The sequence below is a fragment of the Phacochoerus africanus genome, chromosome 8 (genome assembly GCF_016906955.1).
Source record: "Phacochoerus africanus isolate WHEZ1 chromosome 8, ROS_Pafr_v1, whole genome shotgun sequence".
NCBI lineage: Eukaryota > Metazoa > Chordata > Mammalia > Artiodactyla > Suidae > Phacochoerus > Phacochoerus africanus.
Genome location: NC_062551.1, coordinates 70,146,630 through 70,169,817, shown reverse-complemented (window position 1 = coordinate 70,169,817; position 23,188 = coordinate 70,146,630). Strand labels below are relative to the sequence as shown.

Here is a 23,188-nt window from a genome sequence, read left to right as displayed (position 1 = left end):
CTCAATAATCGGGATTCAGTGTGTGTACCTCAGTAGCACCTATACTAAAACTGGAACCATACGAAGGAAGCTAGCACGGTCCTGAGTTCGATCATAAAAAAGTGTACAATTCAATACTGAATTTTGTATCTCTTTTCCTTTACAATTATTCATAGAATACGTAATTCATAGAATCACTGGCACAACTGACAAAAGAAATGTAAAATGCAAACAACGGTACAGCAGTTTATAGACTTTTACTTTTGGATCTTTTTTGAAAAAACAGAATGTTGCAAGTCCTATGTAGCCAGTTTAGAAAAGTATATAAGCAAAAGAAAGTTCAAAGTTTTATATAAGAAATGTATATTTTAAAAAAAGGCAAACTCAAACTCACAGTAACAGAGAATAGTGGTTATAAGAGGCTGGGGGTTGGAGGAAAAAAGGAGATATTGATCAAAGGATTATAAACTTGAAGATAAAAGTTCTGGACACTAACGTGCAGCTTGATGACTGCACATGGTATATGTAAACTCTGCTGAGAGAGTAGCTCTCATGTGTTCTGACCACAAAATAAAAGGTAACTATGAGATGTGATGAATATGTTAATTAGACTGTGCTAATCATTTCACAAGGTATAAACATATCAAAGCACCATACATACTGTATACCTTAAATATGCATAGTTTTATTTCCCACTGGGAGATTCCTTTACAAACAGATAAGATCAAAACAGTTTTCCCAACAATTCAGCATTAACTTGTGTCTGAAAAGAACAATAATTTTGCTTTCTCACAAAGTTATAGGTTTCAAGATAGTAGAACCTACCAATATTGTACGTAATAATTGGCCTACAGATCCGTATCAAGTAATTAATCCAAATACCAAAAAACTCAGCTTCAGCCATTTTTCACCTAAGCAATTACATAGGGAAACAAGCTAAGAAGAAATGACTGGTAATTTTAGTAATAATTCACAAGTTTACTATCTGTTAGAGCTCAATCTGTTGTTCAACTCTAAGCACTTACAACTCAAAGAAGTGTTAAGACCATCTTGGTTCAAGTGCTATTTATTTATATATCTATCATTTTTTTAGGGCCGCACCTGTGGCATACGGAAGCTCCCAGGCTAGGGGTCAAATCTAGAACTGCAGTTGCCGGCCTACACCACAGCCACAGCAACTCAGGATCCAAGCAGCCTCTGCAACCTACACCATAGCTCAAGGCAATGCCAGATTCTTAACCGACTGAGCAAGGCCAGGGATCAAACCCACATCCTCATGGATACTAGCTGGGTTCGTTACTGCTGATACACCATGGAAACTCCTCAAGTGCTGTTTAAATCAACAAAGAAAAGTAATCTTGGAGACTTAACAGGTATATTTCACATCATCATTTACCAAAAATCACTGCTTACACCTTTACTATTGTTAAGATTTCAACTTAATAACACTAGCTAAATTAGCCCAGTTCTCCAGGGACTCCTCAACTGTAAAAAACAAAATAAAGGGTCCATATTTAAATATGCTACTGCTAATATCACAGGGGGGAAGCAGTCAATGGATCATTCAGAATAGCAAAGTTCCAAGTCTTGATGCCCAAATGTTCATTTATTCTGATCACAGCAAAGAGGAAAAGGGGAAAGAATAGGAAAATAAGATAGAGTTGATAGATAACAACATGAACTCACTGGTTGAGTTGCCTTGCATCTGAATGATGCACTTGGACTCTTTGCTGGTCTCTCGAGAATTGAAGGGCCGCACACGGACCGCCACCTTCACTGAGGCTCCCGACATTCTGATGGTCTTGCAGTTCAGGAATAAAGATTCAAATCTTCTTACGAAGTTATGTCCAAATTTCCTTTAAAAAAAGAAAAAGATTTCTTACAAGATAGTCAGAATTAAAGAAAGCATGGGCTAACTTGAGCATAAGAGCTATTATATACCAGTACTATATTTCCATTTCTTAAAACCTCTTCTTCCCTATTAATCTTACATTCTCAAAAGTAAATTATCAGGTAGAAAACTGAAGACTGCAATTTGTTTTCCTGTCTATTATCTCTCTACTATAACTAAAAAGTCCCCAAAACTTAGTAATAAAAAATGTAGGAGTTCCTGTCGAGATGCAGGGGAAACTAATCCAACTAGGAACCAGGAGGTCGCAGATTCGATCCCTGGCCTCGCTCAGTGGGTTAAGGATCTGGCATTGCTGTGAGCTGTGGTGTAGGTGGCAGACGCAGCTCCAATGCTGAGTAGTTGAGGCTGTGGCTGTGGCCGGCAGCTGTAGCTTCGATTGGACCTCTAGCCTGGGAACCTCCATATGCCCCAGCTGAGGCCCTAAAAAGCAAAAAAAAAAAAAAAAAAAAAAAGAGGATTCTTTGTACAAGTAACTTCCTATCTGTAAAACAACTTATTACTTGTCTTTATAAAGAAATGTACTGAACTTTTTATATTTTAATTTCAGCTTGAAACATCCAATTACACAATGTATATTTAAACAGTAAAGGACAAAAGCTCTAGCTAGCTTCTTTAACTTCTAGCTACCCTGGGATTCCTTTAACTTAACACGAATCCTTTCATATGTACCTCATCTGACCCTCGTGACTATCCTGTACAGTAAGTAGAGAGTTCCAAGAGACCCAAGTTCTATCCTCTGACTCATGGCAGAATCAAATCACTACATTTCACTACTGAATAAAACCAAAGGAAAAAACGTGAACATTTTTTAGAGCAACAGTTTCCCTCCTAACAGAACAAAACGAACACTATTCTGTGAAAAGAACCCACGTAAGTAATATCCACAAAAAACAACAGATCTCAATCTGTACTCTATCCACTATATAAAACATCTGTGAGAAGAACCGAACAAAAGAAAAAACTAAGAAAGAAAATTACTTATGGGTCCAATTACCAGGGAACTCCAACAGAACTTAAAATCTGACCAACTTTTTTCCACATAATTAAGTAAAGGTTAGGAATGCTAACCTCCAGCTGTACAACTATGAATGTTTTCCACAGGAAAAGGCAAAAATAAATACCCTATCTTACTTTCTTAACATTATTTGGAAGTCTTGCTTTTTGGAACACGTTTATTGTCTGTCTCTCACACACCCCCAGAGACCTTGTTTGCTAGCACTTAAAACAGCGTCTGATGAAAGAGCTCACTACATCTTGCTGAAGGAATGAATTAATGAATTATATTTCCCAGTTGTTCAACCAGAATTATCTGGTTCAAGTTCTTTTCCTGGTTTACTGACTTCTTTTGTATTTCAAATGATTAAAGTATTTTTTTTAATTTTTAAAAAAATGTTTATTATAGTTGAGTTTCAGTTCTGTGCCAATTTCTTCTGCACGGCAAAGTGACCCAATCATACATATATATACATTCTTATATTATCTTCCATCATGGCCCATCCCAAAAGACTGAATATAGTTCCCTGGGCTATATAGTAGAACCTCACTATTTATCTATTTGAATGTAATAGTTCACATCTACTAACCTAAAACTCCTAGTCCATCCCACTCCCTCCTCCCTCCTCCCCCTTGGAACCACAAGTCTGTTCTCTATGTCTGTGAGTCTGTTTACATCCCTGTTCTGTAGATAGTTTCATTTGTGCCATATTTTATTTTACTTTTTATTTTTTTAATCATTTTTATTTTCATTACAGCTATTTTTTTTTACCATGGATTATTTTTTTTATTTTATCTTATTTTTTAATTTTATAATGATTTTTATTTTTTCCATTACAGCTGGTTTACAGTGTTGTGTCAATTTTCTACTGTACAGCAAGATGACCCAGTCACACATATGTATACACTCTTTTTTCTCACATTATCATGCTCCATAAGTGACTAGATCATTTGTGCCATATTTTAGATTCCACATATGAATGATATCATGATATTTCTCTTTCTCTTTCTGACTTCACTTAGTATGATAATCTCTAGTTATATCTATGTTGCTGCAAATGGCATCATTTCATTCTTTTTATGGCTGAATAGTATTCCATTGTGTTTATGTGCCACATCTTCTTAATCCATTCATCTGTGGATGTACATTTAGGATATTTCCATGTCTTGGCTATTGTGAATAGTGCTGCTATGAACATACAGGTAGGGTGCATGTATCTTTTTTTTTTTCTTTTTGAATTACAGTTTTGCCCTGATATATGCCCAGGAGTGAGATTGCTGGATCATATCTTAGTTCTTTATTTAGTTTCCTGAGGAATCTCCATACTGTTTTCCATAGTGGTTGTACTAATTTACATGCCCACCAACAGTGTAGATGGGCTCCTATTCTCCATACCCTTTCTAGTATTTGTTATTTATAGATTTATTAATGATGGCCATTCTGACTGGTGTGAGGTGGTACCACGTTATAGTTTTGATTTGCATTTCTCTAATAATTAGTGATACTGAGCATTTTTTCATGTGCCTACTGGCCACCAGGATGTCTGTCTCCTTTGGAGAAATATCTACTTAGGTCTCCATAAAATATTTATCCACAATAATGCTTTTATCTGGCTGCAATGTTTCTTCCAGTCTGTTTCACATTTTACATTAAACAAATGGGTTTTAATACATCAAATATTTACTGTGATCACATTTATCAAATGAAAGCTTAGTATTATTAACCCTTCCAACCAATGCAGCATGACCTACAGCCACTTGTTACAGGATTGTGCCAAAAGAGTAAACGAAGCACTCACAAAAAGCAAGACACAGAACACATTTCAACTCCCTAGAGTTCACTTTAACATACAGCCATCATCTCAACACTCAATGTGTCCCCAAACTAGCTATCTCTGCCAATCTTCCCATTTCTATCTGGCTCCATATCATAAATCTTAGACTCATCTTTGTTTCCTTCTCTTCGAATTATTTTATTAGTGTTAACATTATTAATGAAATACCATATGAAAACTTTTAAAACACAAATTTCCATTTTTCTATCCCTTCCTTCCTCTCATTCCAGTGCCCTGATCCTAATCCATGTCATTATCACCTCATGCCTAGCATCCATACAAGAGTGGAACTAATCTTTGAGCCTTTATTTTTAATCTAACCAATAGTCCTTAAAGGAGGTGGGAAGGGCATGCATAAAACAATAACACAGGGGTCTCCTGAAGAGCAAATGAGCCTAGACGCTCCTAGTTTTGAGACAGGCCCCAGATATAAGTTGCCTTTTTTTTTCCTTAAGATTACGTTGTAAATCTCCAGCTGAGAACCCCACTTTCTGCAACTGTTTAACTCTACTGCAATACTAAGCTTTCTAAAGTATGACTTCCCATTTCACTTTCAAACCCAAGAACTTTCTCTTACTCCCCAGTGCTTAAAGATCAGTCAAGGTACTCTCTTGTCAAGCTCCTTTACGATCCCACACACATGGTTTCACACCTCCTAACAATCTCTCCCCTACAATGAGCCTATGGATCTTCATTTTCTCCTCTACTTGATGGCCCAGCTCGTCTTACCTCTTCCAAATGACTACCCAAACATTCTAGGAATCACTGGCATTTCCTACTGCACTGACAGTCCCAAACACATTGTGAGAACACTGCCATCATTTTACATGACTGCATTCTATCTCGTTCTGTTTTTTAACAGCCTCCCAAAGTGAAAAATCCTATTCCTTCAAAAAATCTCTTTGAACCTGAGTTCCTTGAAAAAATAGCTAATTCCAAGTCTGGGTAAGAAATTTCAGGAATCCTGGGACATTTTAGTATAACAACAAGCAAGAAATCAAAAATAAAGGGAATCATGGCAAAAGGATCCAGGTGCCAACTTACAAGCGCTCCCACTGGAGCAAAAATATACATACATACATACATACATACTGCAAATGGATTGAAAAATGTTAAATATATAAATCCATGGGTTCAGAAGATACTTTTTTCTTTTCTTTCTTTTTTTTTAAATTTTATGGCTGCACCCATGGCATTTGGAAGTTCCCGGGCCAGGGACCAAATCCAAGCCAGAGCTGTGACCTGTGCTAGAGCTTTGTCAATGCTGGACCTTTTTAGCCCACTGCACCAGGCTGGGGATCGAACCACAGCCACCCAAGCCACTGCAGTCATATTCTTAACCCACTGCGCCACAGTGGGAACTCCATAACCATACTTTCAAAAACTTCATTATTCTGAAAACTGGCAAATAAAACAAAGGAATGTTGCATACACCCAGTCTATATATCCTGTACTATAATCCACGACAGCCAAATAGTCAATGAGGGAAAGTTCTTTACAGAAAAAATGCCAGCTAATAAATGCAGAAAAAAAATGACAGAATTCCAACCCTACTAATATAAAGGTTCTCTGCATCATCACTACTAAAAAAAGCCTTAAACAGGTGCCCTTTTGTGGCTCAGCAGGTTATGAAACCGACTAGCCTCCATGAGGATGCAGGTTCAACCCCTGGCCTCACTCAGTGGGTTAAGGATCTGGGTTGCCACAACCTGTGGTGTAGGTCGCAGTCATGGCTCAGGTCCCACGTTGCTGTGGCTGTGGCAAATGCCAGCAGCTGCAGCTCTGATTTGATCCCTAGTGTAGGAACTTCCGTGTGCCACAAAAGTGGCCCTAAGGTTGACAACATCTGAACCAAATGATCATCGATCTTAACGTCACTCAAAGAGGGACACCTAGGTGGCCTACGCCTCCTGAGGTGCTACAACAGGAAATGCAGCATCAGTAAATATTCTTAGCCCACCTCCTTAAAAAAACCTCAACAGGATCAAGCCTCCATCTACAGGACATCTAGGGAGCAAAGAAACAACTTAAATGATACCTAGAAGATACAATCATCCAAACCCAGATTACGGAAAAAATCTATAGGTTGGGTCACCCAATTTCTTCAATTAAACAGTGTGACTGGGGGAGGGGTGATAAAAGAGATTTCAATGTTGACAGTTACTGAATATTGTAGATATATAAATTAAGGGAAAAAAAAAAACCACTTTCTTCTGCTGTGTTCTAGCCAGGGCCTACAAAGTGTTACTAAATGCTGCTAAGTAACTTACAAACCGACAACAAAAGCTGAAACCTCCTTGCTGAGTTTTAGATATAAAATACTGGAAACCGGAGTTCCCGTCGTGGCGCAGTGGTTAACAAATCCGACTAGGAACCATGAGATTTCGGGTTCGGTCCCTGCCCTTGCTAAGTGGCTTGACGATCCGGCGTTGCCGTGAGCTGTGATGCAGGTTGCAGACGGTGCTCGGATCCCTCGTTGCTGTGGCTCTGGTGTAGGCTAGTGGCTACGGCTCCGATTAGACCCCTAGCCTGGGAATCTCCATATGCCGAGGGAGCGGCCCAAGAAATAGCAAAAAGACAAAAAAAAATAAAAAAATAAAAATAAAGCCCTTTGTCAATTAAAAATATATATATATACTGGAAACCAAAATACTAACAAATCGAATATTTAATGTCACACACACACACACACACACACACACACACACTTCTCAACAGCTGACTCCTCTACCGAGCTGCCCTCCCGGCATTTCATTCAACCCAACACACTCAAAGCCAAACTCTCTCTCCACCTTCCCCGGCTCTTCTGCCTCTTTTCTATTTCTTTTAATGTTCTCACCAGTCTCCTGTTCCCACAGTGGCCAAAAACCTTGCTTCCTCTATTCATCTAATCAACTGCCAAATTACATGGCTTCGACCTTTAAAATCTCTCTTTCCAGTTCTACCACCACTATACCATACCTTTTATGCCTTCAATATATCTCGATGAGACTGTTAACCATCTTAACCACTTTTTCTTTCACCTATTCCAACCGTACTATACAATACTGCCATTTTCATCCTCCTGAAGCACAGGTCTCTTCATATCACTGTCCACTTAAAAATCCTCCAACTTCCGCTACAATCTACCAAGCAAGGACTGCACTCCCCACACTGGCATTCAATGTGTTCTGTAACATAAACCACCCATTTTTACAAGCCCACAAAACACTGCCTTCCACATCCACATTCCTTAACAACCACCCACCAGAGGGTTTCCTGAAAACATCTCATGTTTTTGTTTCTGCACATTTGCTCCAAAGTTCCTTCAACCCATTATACCCTTCCTTCTCAAAATCCCATTTTTCTTCCAGGACCTTCTCATACGCTACCTATTTCTAAAGCCTTCATAGATTCTCCCCACCCCGCAAACCAAATGCAAATACTTCTCCATTTAATACTTCTCACCTTACCTAGGGCAGGAGAAGTTATTTGCTTTTCTTATCTCTACTGTAAATTTTAAGTTCCTTGAGGACAAGAACAAAATTTTAGTCATATTTCTAATTCTCTACATCACATGGTCTTGAATATCATAGTCAAAATATTTTGGTTGAATTTACTGTGTATCAACAGACGATGTTGGAATAGTATTAATAAAAAACATAAGCTGTTCCAAAATAGAGAAAGATTAACTGATCAAAAAGAAAAATGATAAAATTTCAAATTCCTTCCTAATTAAAAAAGCTAACAGTCATTCTTCTTTGGAAGTGATGAGTACATTTTAAAATCATTTTCCCCAAACAACCTGAACCTAAATATATATACTTGGGGGAGTTCCCGTCGTGGCGCAGTGGTTAACGAATCCGACTAAGAACCATGAGGTTGCGGGTTCGGTCCTTGCCCTTGCTCAGTGGGTTAAGGATCCGGCATTGCCATGAGCTGTGGTGTAGGTCACAGACGCGGCTCGGATCCCGCGTTGCTGTGGCTCTGGCGTAGGCCAGTGGCTACAGCTCCGATTTGACCCCTAGCCTGGGAACCTCCGTATGCCACGGGAGCGGCCCAAAGAAATAGCGAAAAGACAAATAAATAAATAAATAAATAAATAAATATATACTTCGTCTGATTTAACTGTCCTGTGGTAAAACTGCAACCATCTTCACAAGTGAGTTAAAATTTTATCCAGTAAAAGGAAACTACAGTTAAGAGGACTATAAAAAGTTATTTTTGTTACTTCCCTACAACTACAAAGAGTATCTCTTTTATAATGCACGTCCATCAAACAATTAGTTTTAAAACTCCTTTTTTTTTAAAAAAATTACCAATTATATAAATCTGAAATCAAGTTTAATTTCCACCAGTGAGAAACAATAATTACAAGATATTTTTAAGAAGCTATGGGAGGAGTTCCCGTCGTGGCGCAGTGGTTAACGAATCCGACTAGTAACCATGAGGTTACGGGTTCGGTCCCTGCCCTTGCTCAGTGGGTTAACGATCCGGTGTTGCCGTGAGCTGTGGTGTAGGTCGCAGACGCGGCTCAGATCCCGCGTTGCTATGGCTCTGGTGTAGGCTGGTGGCTACAGCTCCGATTAGACCCCTAGCCTGGGAACCTCCATATGCCGCGGGTGCAGCCCAAGAAATAGCAAAAAAAGACAAAAAAAAAAGAAAAAGAAGCTATGGGAGAAGTTCCCATTGTGGCGCAGCAGAAACGAATCCCACTAGGAACCATGAGGTTGTGGGTTCCACCCCTGGCTCCGTGGGTTAGGGATCCGGTGTTGCCCTGAGCTGTGGTGTAGGTCGCAGATGCAGCTTGGATCTGGCATTGCTATGGCTGTGATGTAGGCCAGCAGCTACAGATCCGATTAGACCCCTAGCCTGGGAACCTCCATATGCCGCAGGTACGGCCCTAAAAAGACAAAAAAAAAGACAAAAAGAAAAAAAAAAGAAGCAGCAGCTGCTATAGGAAAACAACAAAAATTAAAATACATTTTCCAAGTTTTAAAGAGCCAAAGAAAGGCAGGTAGGAAAGGCAACCACGCATACCCTGAATCACTTACACAGCCTTGGTTCTAGACTGTTCCTCTGATCAGTTTTCCTTCTTTATGACATATGATTAGAAGCATTAGGAAAGTGGAATGGAGCAAAAATTCCAGAAGGTCGCTAACAGTAAAGGGATAATAAAACATTAAGATCTAATTCATTTGAATTTTTCTAAATTTTCCCCTGTTTAACTTTGATCTTGCCATTCTCACTTGTCATCAGAGGTACTCTGGATTATTTATTAGGAGTCTAAGGAGAAGACTATACTCAAACTGACCTTTCAGCAAAGTGAATAAACAAGAATGAAATAATCTTAGTTATTTGGTTGGTTTATTTTTACAATATTCCTTTTTATAGAAAACAGCCAGGACTATATTCCTAAAACAGAGGTCAATTCATGTTATCCCCTCTCCTTAAAAACCTTTGTTTTCCATGGCCTCAGAACACAACCTAAAAACTCATGGGCCTCCACAATCCAATCTCCCTCTCCCGGTCTCACTTTTCACTGCCCAATTTTAAGCCCGCTCCACCAAGCACCTTTTACTACACCAAACCTGTGATTACTGGAAGCTCCGTCTCCCTTCTAGCCCATTACAAGTCCCTATCTTTTGAGGACATGGTTAAGTACCACCATCAAGCAGGAAGTAAGCATTAAGTTCGTCAACATCTCCCTCTCTAAGCTAAACATCACACCTTCTTTCTCTTTGCTCCCTAAAAATGTTATTCCTCATTTTCTACTTAACTTCATTCTGCCCTGTCTTGCAGTGAGTACAATTTTCATACACTGATACTTTACTCAGCACATCTGTCACACCTGAAAATGGAATTTAACCAAGAAATGCAATCTTGTAAATACAACATTCACACAATTTGCTACATCCCTGCGAATTCAAAGTATCAACAAACATTCTATTTAAAAGATAATGTCTTCTATGGAGTTCCTATTGTGGCTCAGTAGTTAACGAATCCGACTAGGAACCATGAGGTTGCAGGTTCGATCCCTGCCCTTGCTCAGTGGGTAAAGGATCCGGCGTTGCCGTGAGCTGTGTGTGGTGTAGGTTGCAGATGCGGCTTGGATCCCCGAGTTGCTGTGGCTCTGGCGTAGGCCGGCAGCTACAGCCCTGATTCACCCCCTAGCCTGGGAACCTCCATATGCCACGGGAGCAGCCCAAGAAATGGCAAAAAGACAAAAAAAAAAAGAGAGAGAGATAATGTCTTCTATTGAATTACACTTTAAAGGATGAATTATAATAATGAATTCATGGAAACCCCAAAATAAATATATGTAGCTAATCCACCTATTTTGAGAGGCTGTGAAAATTTCCCTATTATTATTATAAGTTTTGCATCTCTTAATCTAATGCTTTCCACGAGGATCAAGCAGGCTTTAGGATCCAATACTCTGTGTCACCAACCATGGCCATACTGACAAAATGGCCCCCAAAATGTAAAATTTTATTTTGGGTTGTATATGAATTCTGTGTGTATAAGTGTCTATTCTTGGTCTTTGACTCCATGGATAAAAATCAGCCATAAGCCAAGGTGTGAAAACTAAATATGGATCAGATGTTAGAAAAGTTTCTTTCTGTATTCTTTTTTTTTTTTGTCTTTTTGTCTTTTGTCTGTTGTTGTTGTTGCTGTTTCTTGGGCCGCTCCCTCGGCATATGGAGGTTCCCAGGCTAGGGGTTGAATCGGAGCTGTAGCCACCAGCCTACGCCAGAGCCACAGCAATGCGGGATCCGAGCCGCGTCTGCGACCTACACCACAGCTCACGGCAACGCCGGATTGTTAACCCACTGAGCAAGGGCAGGGACCGAACCCGCAACCTCATGGTTCCTAGTTGGATTCGTTAACCACTGCGCCACGACGGGAACTCCTCTTTCTGTATTCTAACCCAAGAATCTACTGCATAGGAAGTTTCCTGACAGATCAGATTTTCAATCTCAAATGAGATTAAACCAGCTCAGTCAGGCTCCCCATCTGTTTTCTTTTAACCACTATCAAAAATAACCTGAAACACTTTTTAAATTTATTAGACACATGCCCTCCTGTCACTTTAATTAAGAAATAAAGGACCTTCCTTTCACTGGTGACATGATTTTATTCTCATAAACCAAGAGGTGCATCAAGAAACAACAGCTTCAGGAGTTTCTGTTGTGGTTTTGTGAGTTAAGAACCCAACTAGTACTCATGAGGATGAGGGCTAAATCCTTGGCCTCACTCAGTGGGTTAAGGATCTGGTCTTGATGCAAGCTATGGTGTAGCCTGCAAACACAGCTCAGATCCTAAGTTGCTGTGGCTGTGGAGCAGCCAGCAGCTGCAGCTCCCACTCGACCCCTAACCCAGGAACTTCCACATGGTGCAGGTGCGTCCTTAAAAAAAAAAAAGAAAAGAAAGAAACAACAGCTTCAATGGCCCATGGCTTAAAATAAACTATTCTAAATGAAAGTAGTTTTTTTTTTTCCCATTTTATTTTCTTATTTCACTCTTTGGATGGTTAATATTAAACTTTATCTAGTAGGCCAATGCCCTCTAGTATCTAAAGCTACATCCTATAATTTTATTTTAGCAGACTCACCAGGAACTCTGCCATTCAAAACCCAATTTTCCACTGAAGTTCTGTCAAAGTGGATGACAACAGCTACTCCTGGAAGTGTCCAGGTTAAATGAACTCAGTTTGGCTATGATGCAGAAATAGAGTTTCAATCAGAGGTTAATTCAAATTTGGTATGAGTCAAAGTTCTTTCTTTCTGAAATCTGAGTGACCACACCTTTGCAGCTACCTGTCTGGGAGGTAGCTCACTAGCTGGGCAAGAATGCAGGTCAGACTTTTCCATGTGTCAATAATGTGTCAATTGTGCCACATGATAAACCAGCACCCAAAGTTTAATAGGTATGTTTTCATTGAGATGACAACATACAAGTATTCCAGGTTCTCACTAGGGTTTTTTTGTTATTTTTTTTTTTTTTTTTATGACCGCACCTGCAGCATATGGAAGTTCCTGGGCTAGGGGTCAAATGGGAGCTGCAGCTGCTGGCCTTATGCCACAGACACAGCAACTCAGGATCCAAGCCTAGTAGCTTTTGGCAACACCAGATCCTTAACCCACTGAGCAAGGCCAGGGATTGAACTTCCATCCTCAAAGACAGGATGTTGGGTTCTTAACCTGCTAAGCCACAACAGAACTCCTCGCCAGGGTTTTAAATAATGAATTTTCTTCTGGAATACTCAGACTTATTTTGATATAAAGACATACCTGAACCACATTAATCATATCCTTCACAGAAAAGACTTTAGTTATATTTCAATATTATATTCTCACTGTGGAGAACACGTGGATTACTTTTCCTAAGTAGGTCTCTGAAGAACATTTTTCCTTTTACTTAAAGACCTGCTGAAAACACTTGCTATACATCCTTGTATCAGGATGTCTATAACACTGTTCTCATAGAATATTTTTATTTATTTATTTAGGCCCCAGCCAAAGCATGTGGAAGTTCCAGGGCCAGGGATCAAACCTAAGCCAGTGTGGATCCTTAAGTGGATCCTTAACTCACTGAACCGCAAGAGAATTCCCTCTTAGAATTTCTTTAGACTTTATTACCTAGAAAAAAGTTCCTCTTGACAAATCATTAGCTTTCTTTTACCAGGATGAAAACCGTATAATTTCTCTTTCCCTTTTCACCTTGAATTTCAAAAAGTTTCAAAACTAAATTACAAAAACCACATTATACAAATATATACATGTACAAATTACTATAGTTTGCATATTTACTTTTTCCTATCACAAAGATTTTTGTTTCTTCTCCATGTTTTAACAGCTTCACTGTATATTTAGAATTGCGATAAGCTGCTCAGATCCTTTTTAGAAGCAGTGATATAAATTATAACTAAATAAAACTTTGCTCTAATAGACTAATCTGTTACTTATTTTAATATTGAAAATATGTTATAGTCAAAATTCTAGTTCCTCTGACCCCTAGCCTGTGAACGCCCACACCCCATGGGTGCAGCCTTAAAAAAAACTTGAAAAATTAAAAACAAAAAAATTCCAATTCTTAAAAACAAATAAAGTCTTTAAAAGTTAAACAAAAATTTGTGTTGTATGAATGATAGGCATGTGAGTGGCTAGAAAAGCAGGAGGCCCAGGAGACTGAAGCCAGCAACACCAAAGCAAGCAGACAAAGGAGGGAGTGGAGTGAGCAAGACTTTCCGTACTGCACAGGCGTGATGCTAGTCCCCTAGTGTCCCTAATAAAGGGCTGGAAACAAGAGCATGAGCTGTGTCGGTAAAGGAGGGGTCACTGACGCTAGTCTGTGGTGGGCCGGGGAACAACGAGGAGGCAAGGAACTGGAAATGCAGCTCTCCTCACGGCTTCCAGAACCTGGCTGTGAGGGCAAGAGAGGCAGCTAAGAAGGAAGAGGAATGAAGGAGGAATTTTTCTCCTCTCCACTCCCCCCCCTTTAATATAAAAATTTGTATGTTTCTATCACTTATTCAACAGCTATTTATTTGACACCTACAATGCTGACAGGCAGTTCCAGGAGTCCAGGATAAATCAGTGAACAAAACAGATGAACATGCTTGCCATGGTGGATTTTATATTCTGGTGGGGGAGAGGGGACATTAAAATAATAAATAAGTTATACCGAATGTAAAGTGATAAAAGGCGTTATGAGAGAAGAAAAGTCAGCCAAGTCAGGGGATCAGGAGCTCGGCAGGGAGGGGGTGCCATGCAGGGACATCCATGAGGTCAGTGTAGGCCTGTTATGGTAGTGAGGTTCAAGCAAAGACCTGAAGCAAGTGAAGGAATCAGTCAAGCAGATTTCAGGGGAAGAGGGTTCCAAGAGGAAGAAAGAGTGTGCTGCTGTGTCCAAGGAACTGTGGGGCTGACACAGCAAGTCCCCAAAGATTAGAAGGCAGTAAGCGATATTTCACACACAAGCCCAGGGGTCAGCTGAAGTCAGGGAGAGTAACCTTTCCCCTGAGACCAGAGGAAAGAGAATAAGAAAGAGACAGAGATGTTCTAAGCAGAGGAAGGGGAAGTGCGGGGAGTTCCCGCCTTTTCTTTCCTATGACGCCATAGGTAAGGTTTACGCCAAGCATGAGGCAGTGGGCAAGCCTGACTAAAATGGTCAAGATTTCCGAAAAATCATGGAAACCACCATGGCCTGGGCAGCAATACACTAACTAAATTGCACTAAAACAGAAAAGAGTTGGAGTTAACCCTATCTTACCATAACTACAGACATAAGGTAAAGTTTAAGTTCCTTGAGAGCAAAGAACTAAATCTTCTCGGGCACTCTCAATTAAGTGGTAATGAATGTCGTAAAAGTGAGCACAAACGAATTACTGGGCCATTAACCAAAGTCCAACTCAGAAGTCCAAAGCATTCTTTGCAGTTTTCTTCCCATCATAGTCTCATCTGTTTCTTCTACTGATGAGCTGCATGAAAAAAGTTGTAAATGTGTATTTATCCACACTGTTTTGTGAACTCTGGAAATTTACCAGTACCTGTTCCAACAAGGCCATCTCTGAAAAAGAACTACATGAAGTAGATACACTTACACCTTTCAGTTCAGAGCCTTGTGAAATTATATCCGTTTACAAGACCAAATGGATATGCTTATTCCTGGAAAAGACCTGCTGTGATTAGTAGTCTGGGAAGGGCTTTACAAACAAGGCAGGGGCCCTTTGTTGTCTTTTACTTTGTACCCAGACGAGATCCAAGCGGGAAATGGGCTAGAAAGCTTTGGCCTTGGAGAAACTCTGTTGGCACTCTTCTTGGCAGTTTATTCCCTCCAAAAATTCAAAGTGGGAAAGAGGAAAGAGAGAAAAAAGGAAAACTGTATTCTTATCTGGTCTTGAAAAGGAAAGTCTGCTTAGAAACTGTACTTAATTGGATAAACTCTGGAAAAACATTCATCAGAGCAGAGGTACAGACTCACAAAATTTTGCCTCTAAATCAGACTCACAATCAGGTCTGATTTTACCAAATGCTGAAATTATATTTAACCACAATTCTTCACATCTCTTTTCACTAATAATGCTAAAATTTTAAGTCTTAGAAATATTCCTTAATTAGAACATGGAATTTAAAAGACATTCTGTATTTCTCTCACATTAACATAATGCAAAAAACACTAGTTTATTTTGAAACCTTTTTTTTTTTGGTCTTTTCTTGTTTTTTCTAGGGCTGCACCCGTGGCATATGGAGGTTCCCAGGCTAAGGGTCCAATCGGAGCTGTAGCCGCCAGCCTACGCCAGAGCCACAGCCATGCCAGATCCGAGCCACGTCTGCGACCTACACCACAGCCCATGGCAACGCCGGATCCTTAACCCACTGAGCGAAGCCAGGGATCGAACCCGAAACCTCATGGTTCCTAGTCAGATTCGTTAACCACTGAGCCCTGACAGGAACTCCCTTGAAACCATTTTTGATTCAACCAAGTTTTAAAAGAAAAGCTTAATGATAAAAATAAAAAATAAAGTGTTAAGACTTTTCTTAGAAACCCTTCTCTGAAAATGTTTAAGTAGTTCAACTTAAGTTATGGGAATTTATCCATTAAGAAATGGAGTTTGAATGAAAGCAAAGGGTGCAAAGAAGGTGGGCATGCCACCCGCTAGGGCCTGTCCATGTCTAGGATGTAGGAAAAGACAGATTTATAGGCTCCCACTGAATTCAATTATTGATCATATCCAGATCTTTCTCACAACGCAAACACGTGTGCCATCTTCGTATTCCATTCTTAAATGGTACATTACCAGTTTCACTTGCCTCATAATCCAAGAGTCATACCAAGTTAATTAGAAAGCATCACCTTGCTTCTTAGAGAACACAAACTAAGATTTTATTATGACTAAGCTAAGCTGACATAATGCCAGCCTTTAAATAAAATATCCACCATGATATCACCTCTTAAGAGCTATTCAAATCCAATCACTATACTTTCATGGGGGCTCAAAGAGATCCATCTGAGACACAAAGCAACATGTTCAGTATCAGCAGAACAGCTGCCTAGAACAGTAAAAGATATGTGAGCAAGAGATCTGTTGACAATCTAATTTCAGCTACCTCGAGATGCCACAAAGATGACAACCTGCGTCCTCAGAAATACTGCTGCAGGCCACTCTCATCATCCGAATATTCCCGTTTACTTCATCTCTGAATGCTGAGCTACTCTGAAAAATCTATCCATCCGATGCAATATACTAATTCCAGGCCTCCATTCTGGTAAACTGGCCTTAGCGATCCTGAGACCTGCCTCTGTATTTGGCATCCTCGGCCCTCTGCACCCATAGCACTGGCTACAGACGATGAACGAAAACACGGCATTTCATCCCCAACAAGAATGGACTCTTAAAGGCACTTTACCTTGGAAGTTCAATTAGCAACTGATCGAGGAGTTGAAGTGTTTTGGGAGTACCATTCGGGTTTTAGGGCCTGGGATGTTTTGTGTTGCATGAACAATGACTAGCTTGCTGGAGCAGCCTCCCAACCCCCACAACTTGGCTCTTGTGCGGCCAGTCACCCTGAAAGCTGCCAGGGCTGTCACTCGGTGCCTTCCAGCAACCGGACTTGGCTCCTAAAGGATTTGTCAGATCATCCTCCCAATATGGCTGCCGGAGTAATCCCGGGCCGCCGAACGCCGAGACCACCCCGGCCTGCCCGCCGCTGGCCAGCATCCAGCGAGCCCCCTCCCTTTCCATCGCGCTGCTCTCGGGTCCCCGCGCCATCGGCTCCCCCCTCCCACGCGACGCCCGCTCCCGCCTTCATCTGGCAAAAGGGCGCAACCACATTCCTAGCCGAAGCCCCGATGCCGATCATAACGGGGAAGCGGGGATGGGGGAAATCAGGCAGGGGGGGGCTTCAAAGCCAAGCAGAGCCGCAATGTGCGCAGAGGGCCCAGGGAAAGCACGGCCCGCGGCGGCTCAGCTGCCCGACCGCTCGGCACGGCCGGAGCCTCGCGGCTCAGGGGGAGCGGAGGGCTAGTGCGGGGCACTGCGGGGGACCCAGCAGGCCGCTGACCCCAAGCCCGGGGCTCGCTGCTGGCCCCGGACGGCCCTCTATCCCCGAGGGCGAGGCTCCCCCTCCCCGCCCCGCCCCGCCCGGCGCCCCGCTGGGGCAGCGCCCTCAGTACTCGCCGCTCCGGCCCGGAGCTTCCCCCGCTCGGACCCCACCCGCCCCCCGCCCGGCCGCCCCTCCCCCCCGGGCGGTCCCCTCCTCAGGCCGGCGGCGCAGCGTCAACCGCCGCCAGCCTTACCTCAGCCGCGCTGCGGACCGACGGGCAGACGGGCCGGGTCAGCAGGCGCCGCGGCGCGCGGGGGCTTGGGCAGCCCGGCACCGACGCTCCTCAGCGCGAGCAGCGGCCGCCGCGAGCAGCAGGGCGCCGCTCGGCAACCCCATCACGCAACGGACCAGCCCCGCATCGAGGGCCGCGGCGGCCGGAAGGCGGGAGCGCGGAGACCGGGACGAGAAGACGGGCCGGCGGTGGCGGTGGCGACAGCGGCAGCGGCGGCGGGCGGAGAGAGGATCTGACTCGCGCTGGCGCCTCCCTGGTCCGCCGCCGTCCGACTGCCCCGCGTCGGTCCTCGCGAAGCTCCGCCCGCAGTCGCCGGCGCGGGACACCGCCCCGAGCCCGGCCGCCGCGCGTCACCTCGGCCCGCCCCGGCGCCTGCGACTGACGTGGGCATCGACCAATCGCAGGGAGAGCCGGAGATGCGAGGCGGTGGGAGAGGCGGAGACCGCAGGACGCCCCCTAGTGGCTCGGAAGCAGGAGCGGGTGCGGGGGTGCGAGGATGCGGTGTGGGCAAAGGCGGCGCCCACAGTCCCCTCCCAGGTGACCCCCGAAGGGCGTCAGTCGGCGGGAGCCGCGCCCTGCTAACCCGATGATCCGCCTTGTAAGGGGACAAAGCAAGGCTAAGGGAGGCGGAGCGGGACTGTGGGGGCCAGACGCCTGCGGGGGAGCAGAGATGAATGTGGGAGGCGGCCGAGTCTGGAGTCATTGTCCATTGGAAAACATCTCACCCTTTGAAGCCGTAGAACACTGCGCAGTCGGAGCTGAAACACGCAAAGGGATGAGTGTATTATCCCGCAGAAAGCTCCCCGGCCTATTCTTATCCAGCCCGCAAACACCTCCCACACGCCACCTTGGGAAAAAAGGCAGAATGAGTAATGGAAAAGCATGACTTAGTGGGCATTCAACTTGTCTCCTTGGGAGACCGAGTAAGGGCCGTGAGTAAAGGAACAAAATGCTTTGTATCGCCCCGGAATTAACCAACCGAGCTCCCTTCTGGGAGATGCCCTTGAAGGAGGGTTTTTGGAATTCAGAAACCCGGAGAACAGAAGCACCCTGGTAGCAATTTTTTAAAATCAGATTTAGATTCTGCTCAAAAGAAAAGCCCACAACTGTTCATGAGAGGTCCAATTCAGTACTTAACAAAATATTAATTCAATAGTAATTTGTGCAATTTTCATGCCAAGCACCACTGTTTATAAGGCAAAATGCTTTTTGATTTACTAGCAGAAATTGAAAGTAAAATCTAATTTTTTCTCCCTGAATTCAATACAGTATTGGATGTCAAAAGCCTTGTTTATAAGTACAAACGCTAAAGCATCAAAGTTAATTTTTTACACTAATGATTTTGGAAAATTTCCACTCCCGCTTAAGTCCTTATACTTTCCATCCAGTCGATGTCTATTGAATATTTCTCGTTTCGTTTAGAATTTTGGGGGGTTTTTTGTTGGTGGTGTTGGTTTGTTTGTTTTGCTTTTTTAGGGCCGCATCCAGGGCATATGGAGGTTCCCAGGCTAGGGGTGGATCGCAGCTACAGCTGCCGACCTACGCCACAGTCAAAGCAACGGCCGATCAGGAGCTGAGTCTGCAACCTACACCCCAGTTCACAGCAACACCGGATCCTTAACTCACTGAGCGAGGCCAGGGATCAAACCTGAAACCTTGTGGTTCCTAGTCAGATTTGTTTCCGGTTTGCCACACTCGGAACTCCTCATTTAGAATTTAAGAACTTCACCTATTCATAGATGGATTTGACATAGCTTACACTGAAGCATACAAGCAATAAAACTGTATAGCATTAAAGTAGGAGTAACATTAATAATAATTTTTAAGTAATAAAAGGCTATATGGGGGACTGTATGAATAAGGGAAATGCATAGAAAGTAAAGTAATATTAAAAAACAGAGTTGGAGTTCCCGTCATGGCACAGTGGTTAACGAATCCGACTAGGAACCATGAGGTTGCGGGTTTGGTCCCTGCCCTTACTCAGTGGGTTAAGGATCCGGCGTTGCCGTGAGCTGTGGTGTAGGTTGCAGATGTGGCTTGGATCCCAAGTTGCTGTGGCTCTGGCGTAGGCCGGAGGCTGCAGCTCCAATTGGACCCCTAGGCTGGGAACTTCCATTTGCCTCAGAAGTGGCCCTAGAAAGGGTAAAAAGACAAAAAAAAAAACAAAAAACAGAGTCAAGGCAAGGTGCCCCCACTGAGCACAAAGCTCAGCTCCTAGTTTCCTGAAGGACAAGACAAAAATGAATTACAGTGGAGTTCCCTGGTGGCCTAGTGGTTAAGGATTCCATATTGTCACTGCTGTGGCTGGGGTTCATTCCCTGGCCCGGAAACTTCCATATGCCACTGGTGTGGGGAAAAAAATGTAATTATAATGTGTTAATAAACAGAAGCTCATCGATTCATCAGTGGACACTAACTTTTTCCTTAAAAAAAGATCCCTTTGCATTAAGTACTCTGATAAGCACCATGGAGAGTTACAAAAACCTGGATGGTAGTTAATACTATTTGAGCTCGCAGTAGAGCTCAAATTAAAAAGAAACTAAAACAGTGAAAGAAGGGACAAAGAGATCAGACTTGTGGTTGCCACAGGGGAGGAGGTTGGGAGAGGGAGGGAGGAGGAGGTTGGGGTTAGCAAATATAAGCTATTATACATAGAATAAGTAAACACAGGTCCTCCTGTATAGCACAGGGAACTGTATCTAATATTCTATGATAAACTAATGGAAAAGAATATTTTTTTAAAAAGGAATATATATATATGTATGTATATGTATAACTGAATCACTTTGCTGTGCAGCAGAAATTAACACAACCTTTTAGGTGTTCCCATCATGGCTCAGTGGTTAATGAATCTGACTAGGAACCATGAGGTTTCGGGTTTGATCCCTGGCCTCCCTCAGTGGGTTAAGGATCCAGCGTTGCCGCGAGCTGTGGTGTAGGTCGCAGACACAGCTCAGATCTGGCGTTGCTGTGGCTCTAGAGTAGGCCAGCAGCTGTAGCTCCGATTGGACCCCTAGCCTGAGAACCTCCATATGCCTAGGGTGTGGCCCTAAAAAGAAAGAACGACAAAAAGCAAACAAAACCAATCTTTTAAATCAACTGACTTCAGTAAAAAATAAATAAATAAAACAGTGAAGGGAATGTGGCTGTAATCAGCCCTAAGCAAATTAAGCAAAAGCACACAGAGAAGGGTCAATAGAGGCCAATAAGGCTGGTCTTGGTTTCAAGACTAAACTGGCTGGCTCTACCTAAGCCATTCGCCCCTCTGACAGACGAAGTCACTCTGCAGAGCCCTTCAGTTTCTCAGATTACAGTTGTTTTTTTGTTTTTGTTTTTGTTTTCGTTTTTTTTGGTCTTTTTGTATTTTTCTAGGGCCACACTCGTGGCATATGGAGGTTCCCAGGCTAGGAGTCTAATCAGAGCTGTAGCCGCAGGCCTACACCAGAGCCACAGCAACACAAGATCCAAGCCAAGGCTGCGACCTACACCACAGCTCACGGCAACGCCAGATCCTTAACCCACTGAGTGAAGCCAGGGATCGAACCCATAACCTCATGGATACGTTAACCACTGAGCCATGATGGGAACTCCATCAGATTACAGATTTTGTACAAAGACACCTCTCAAAAATTGTAAAGTACTAGGAAATTGAATTTAACCATGGCCCAGAGTTATCCCTAGAATACAGGGGAAAACATCAAAATATGTATTAATGGGATGTACGCAGCCAGGCTACCACAACTCGTAAGGTTTCTGGATACAAGATCAATGTGCAAAAATCCAAAGAATTCCTTTTTGTTAGGAATAGCCAACTAGAAAACGTGATTTAAAGAGATCTCATTAAAAATAGCAATGAAACTATTAATTATTTAAGGATAAGTTGACAAAAGATGAGCAAGACCCATACGGGGAAAAGTTATACAACCGTGTTGATGAAACACATTAAACAAGACCTAAATAGATGGAGAGGTATTCTTTATTTGGGGGCAGGAAGAAAATATTATGAAAATGGCAGTTCTTCCCAATCACTAAATTCCATGTAATTTTGATGACTATTTCGACAGGATTTTTCAAGGAACTTGACAAGGTGATGGTAAAATTCAAATGGTAAATCTATTCATGTCCATTTAAAAAAATTGTCATATGCTAGAACAAATCTAAGAATATCCACAGCAATTTTGAAGAACGAGATGTGGGAATTTGCCCATAAGTTAGCAAGATTTTCTATAACATCGTACTAATTAGAATTCTGTTGCATTGGCACAAGAATACACAAATACAGAAACGGAACAGAATAGAGTCCAGAACAGACCACATGCATATGGGAATATAACATATGACAGCCTTGGCACTACAAATCCCTGGAGAAATGATAAGCTATAAGTGATAATAAATGATATGGAATAATTGCTTAACATACTATAAAAAATATGATCCTTATTAGTTACTAGTCGGGATTGTTACCACCGAGCCACAAGGAGAACTCCCCATTTACCTAGTTGTCAACAAAGTTGTACCAGTTCACTCCCTGGCATCACTTGGTATCATTAAACTTATCATTTCTGGCAGTTAAGATGGATGTGGTTATGGTAGCTCATTTCCAGTGAGTTAGGTGTCTCTGAATTTTCTATTCATATTCTTTTGCACATTTTTTCCTGATAGGTTTTTTATATTTTCATGCTGATTTGTATTATTGTAAATTGATTGGATTTCTTTAGATATTCTGAACATGTCCTCGGTGATATATGTTGCGAATATATTTTTCCTATCTATGGTTTGTTTTTTTTGGTTTTGTTTTATGATATCTTTGATTATGTAAAAGTGTTTTTTAAATTTTATTTTATTTTATTTTATTTTTGCTTTTCAGGGCTGCAGCAGCGGCATGTGGAGGTCCCCAGGCTAGGGGATGAATCCGAGCTACAGCTGCTGGCCTACACCACAGCCACAGCAACGTGGGATCCGAGCCACGTCTGCGATCTACACCACAGCTCGCGGCAATGCCGGATCCTTAACCCACTAAGCGAGGCCAGGGATCGAACCGACAACCTCATGGTTCCTAGTTGGATTTATTTCCGTTGTGCCACAACAGGAACTCTGTTTTTTGTTTTTTGTTTTTTTAATTATAGTCAAATTCATCAGTCTTTCATGG

General features: G+C 42.3%; 1 protein-coding gene across 8 annotated transcripts in view; it reads right to left on the bottom strand.

Moving 5' to 3' along the window:
• The window catches only part of KIF1B (kinesin family member 1B), a 167,999-nt gene extending 149,651 nt beyond the window's left edge, over nt 1-18,348 (bottom strand). For 2 of the 8 annotated variants that reach the window (XM_047791712.1, XM_047791713.1), the window contains exons 1-2: nt 18,001-18,348; nt 1,666-1,835 (exon numbers count right to left, since the gene is read on the bottom strand). In XM_047791712.1, the coding sequence (XP_047647668.1) occupies nt 1,666-1,771 (106 nt within the window). In that variant the 5' untranslated portion in view covers nt 1,772-1,835; nt 18,001-18,348. Of the gene's footprint in view, nt 1-1,665; nt 1,836-18,000 lie in introns of those variants that run through there. The other 6 variants (XM_047791716.1, XM_047791714.1, XM_047791717.1 and 3 more) reach the window with 4 other exon arrangements.
• Between the last annotated feature and the right edge of the window lie 4,840 nt (nt 18,349-23,188).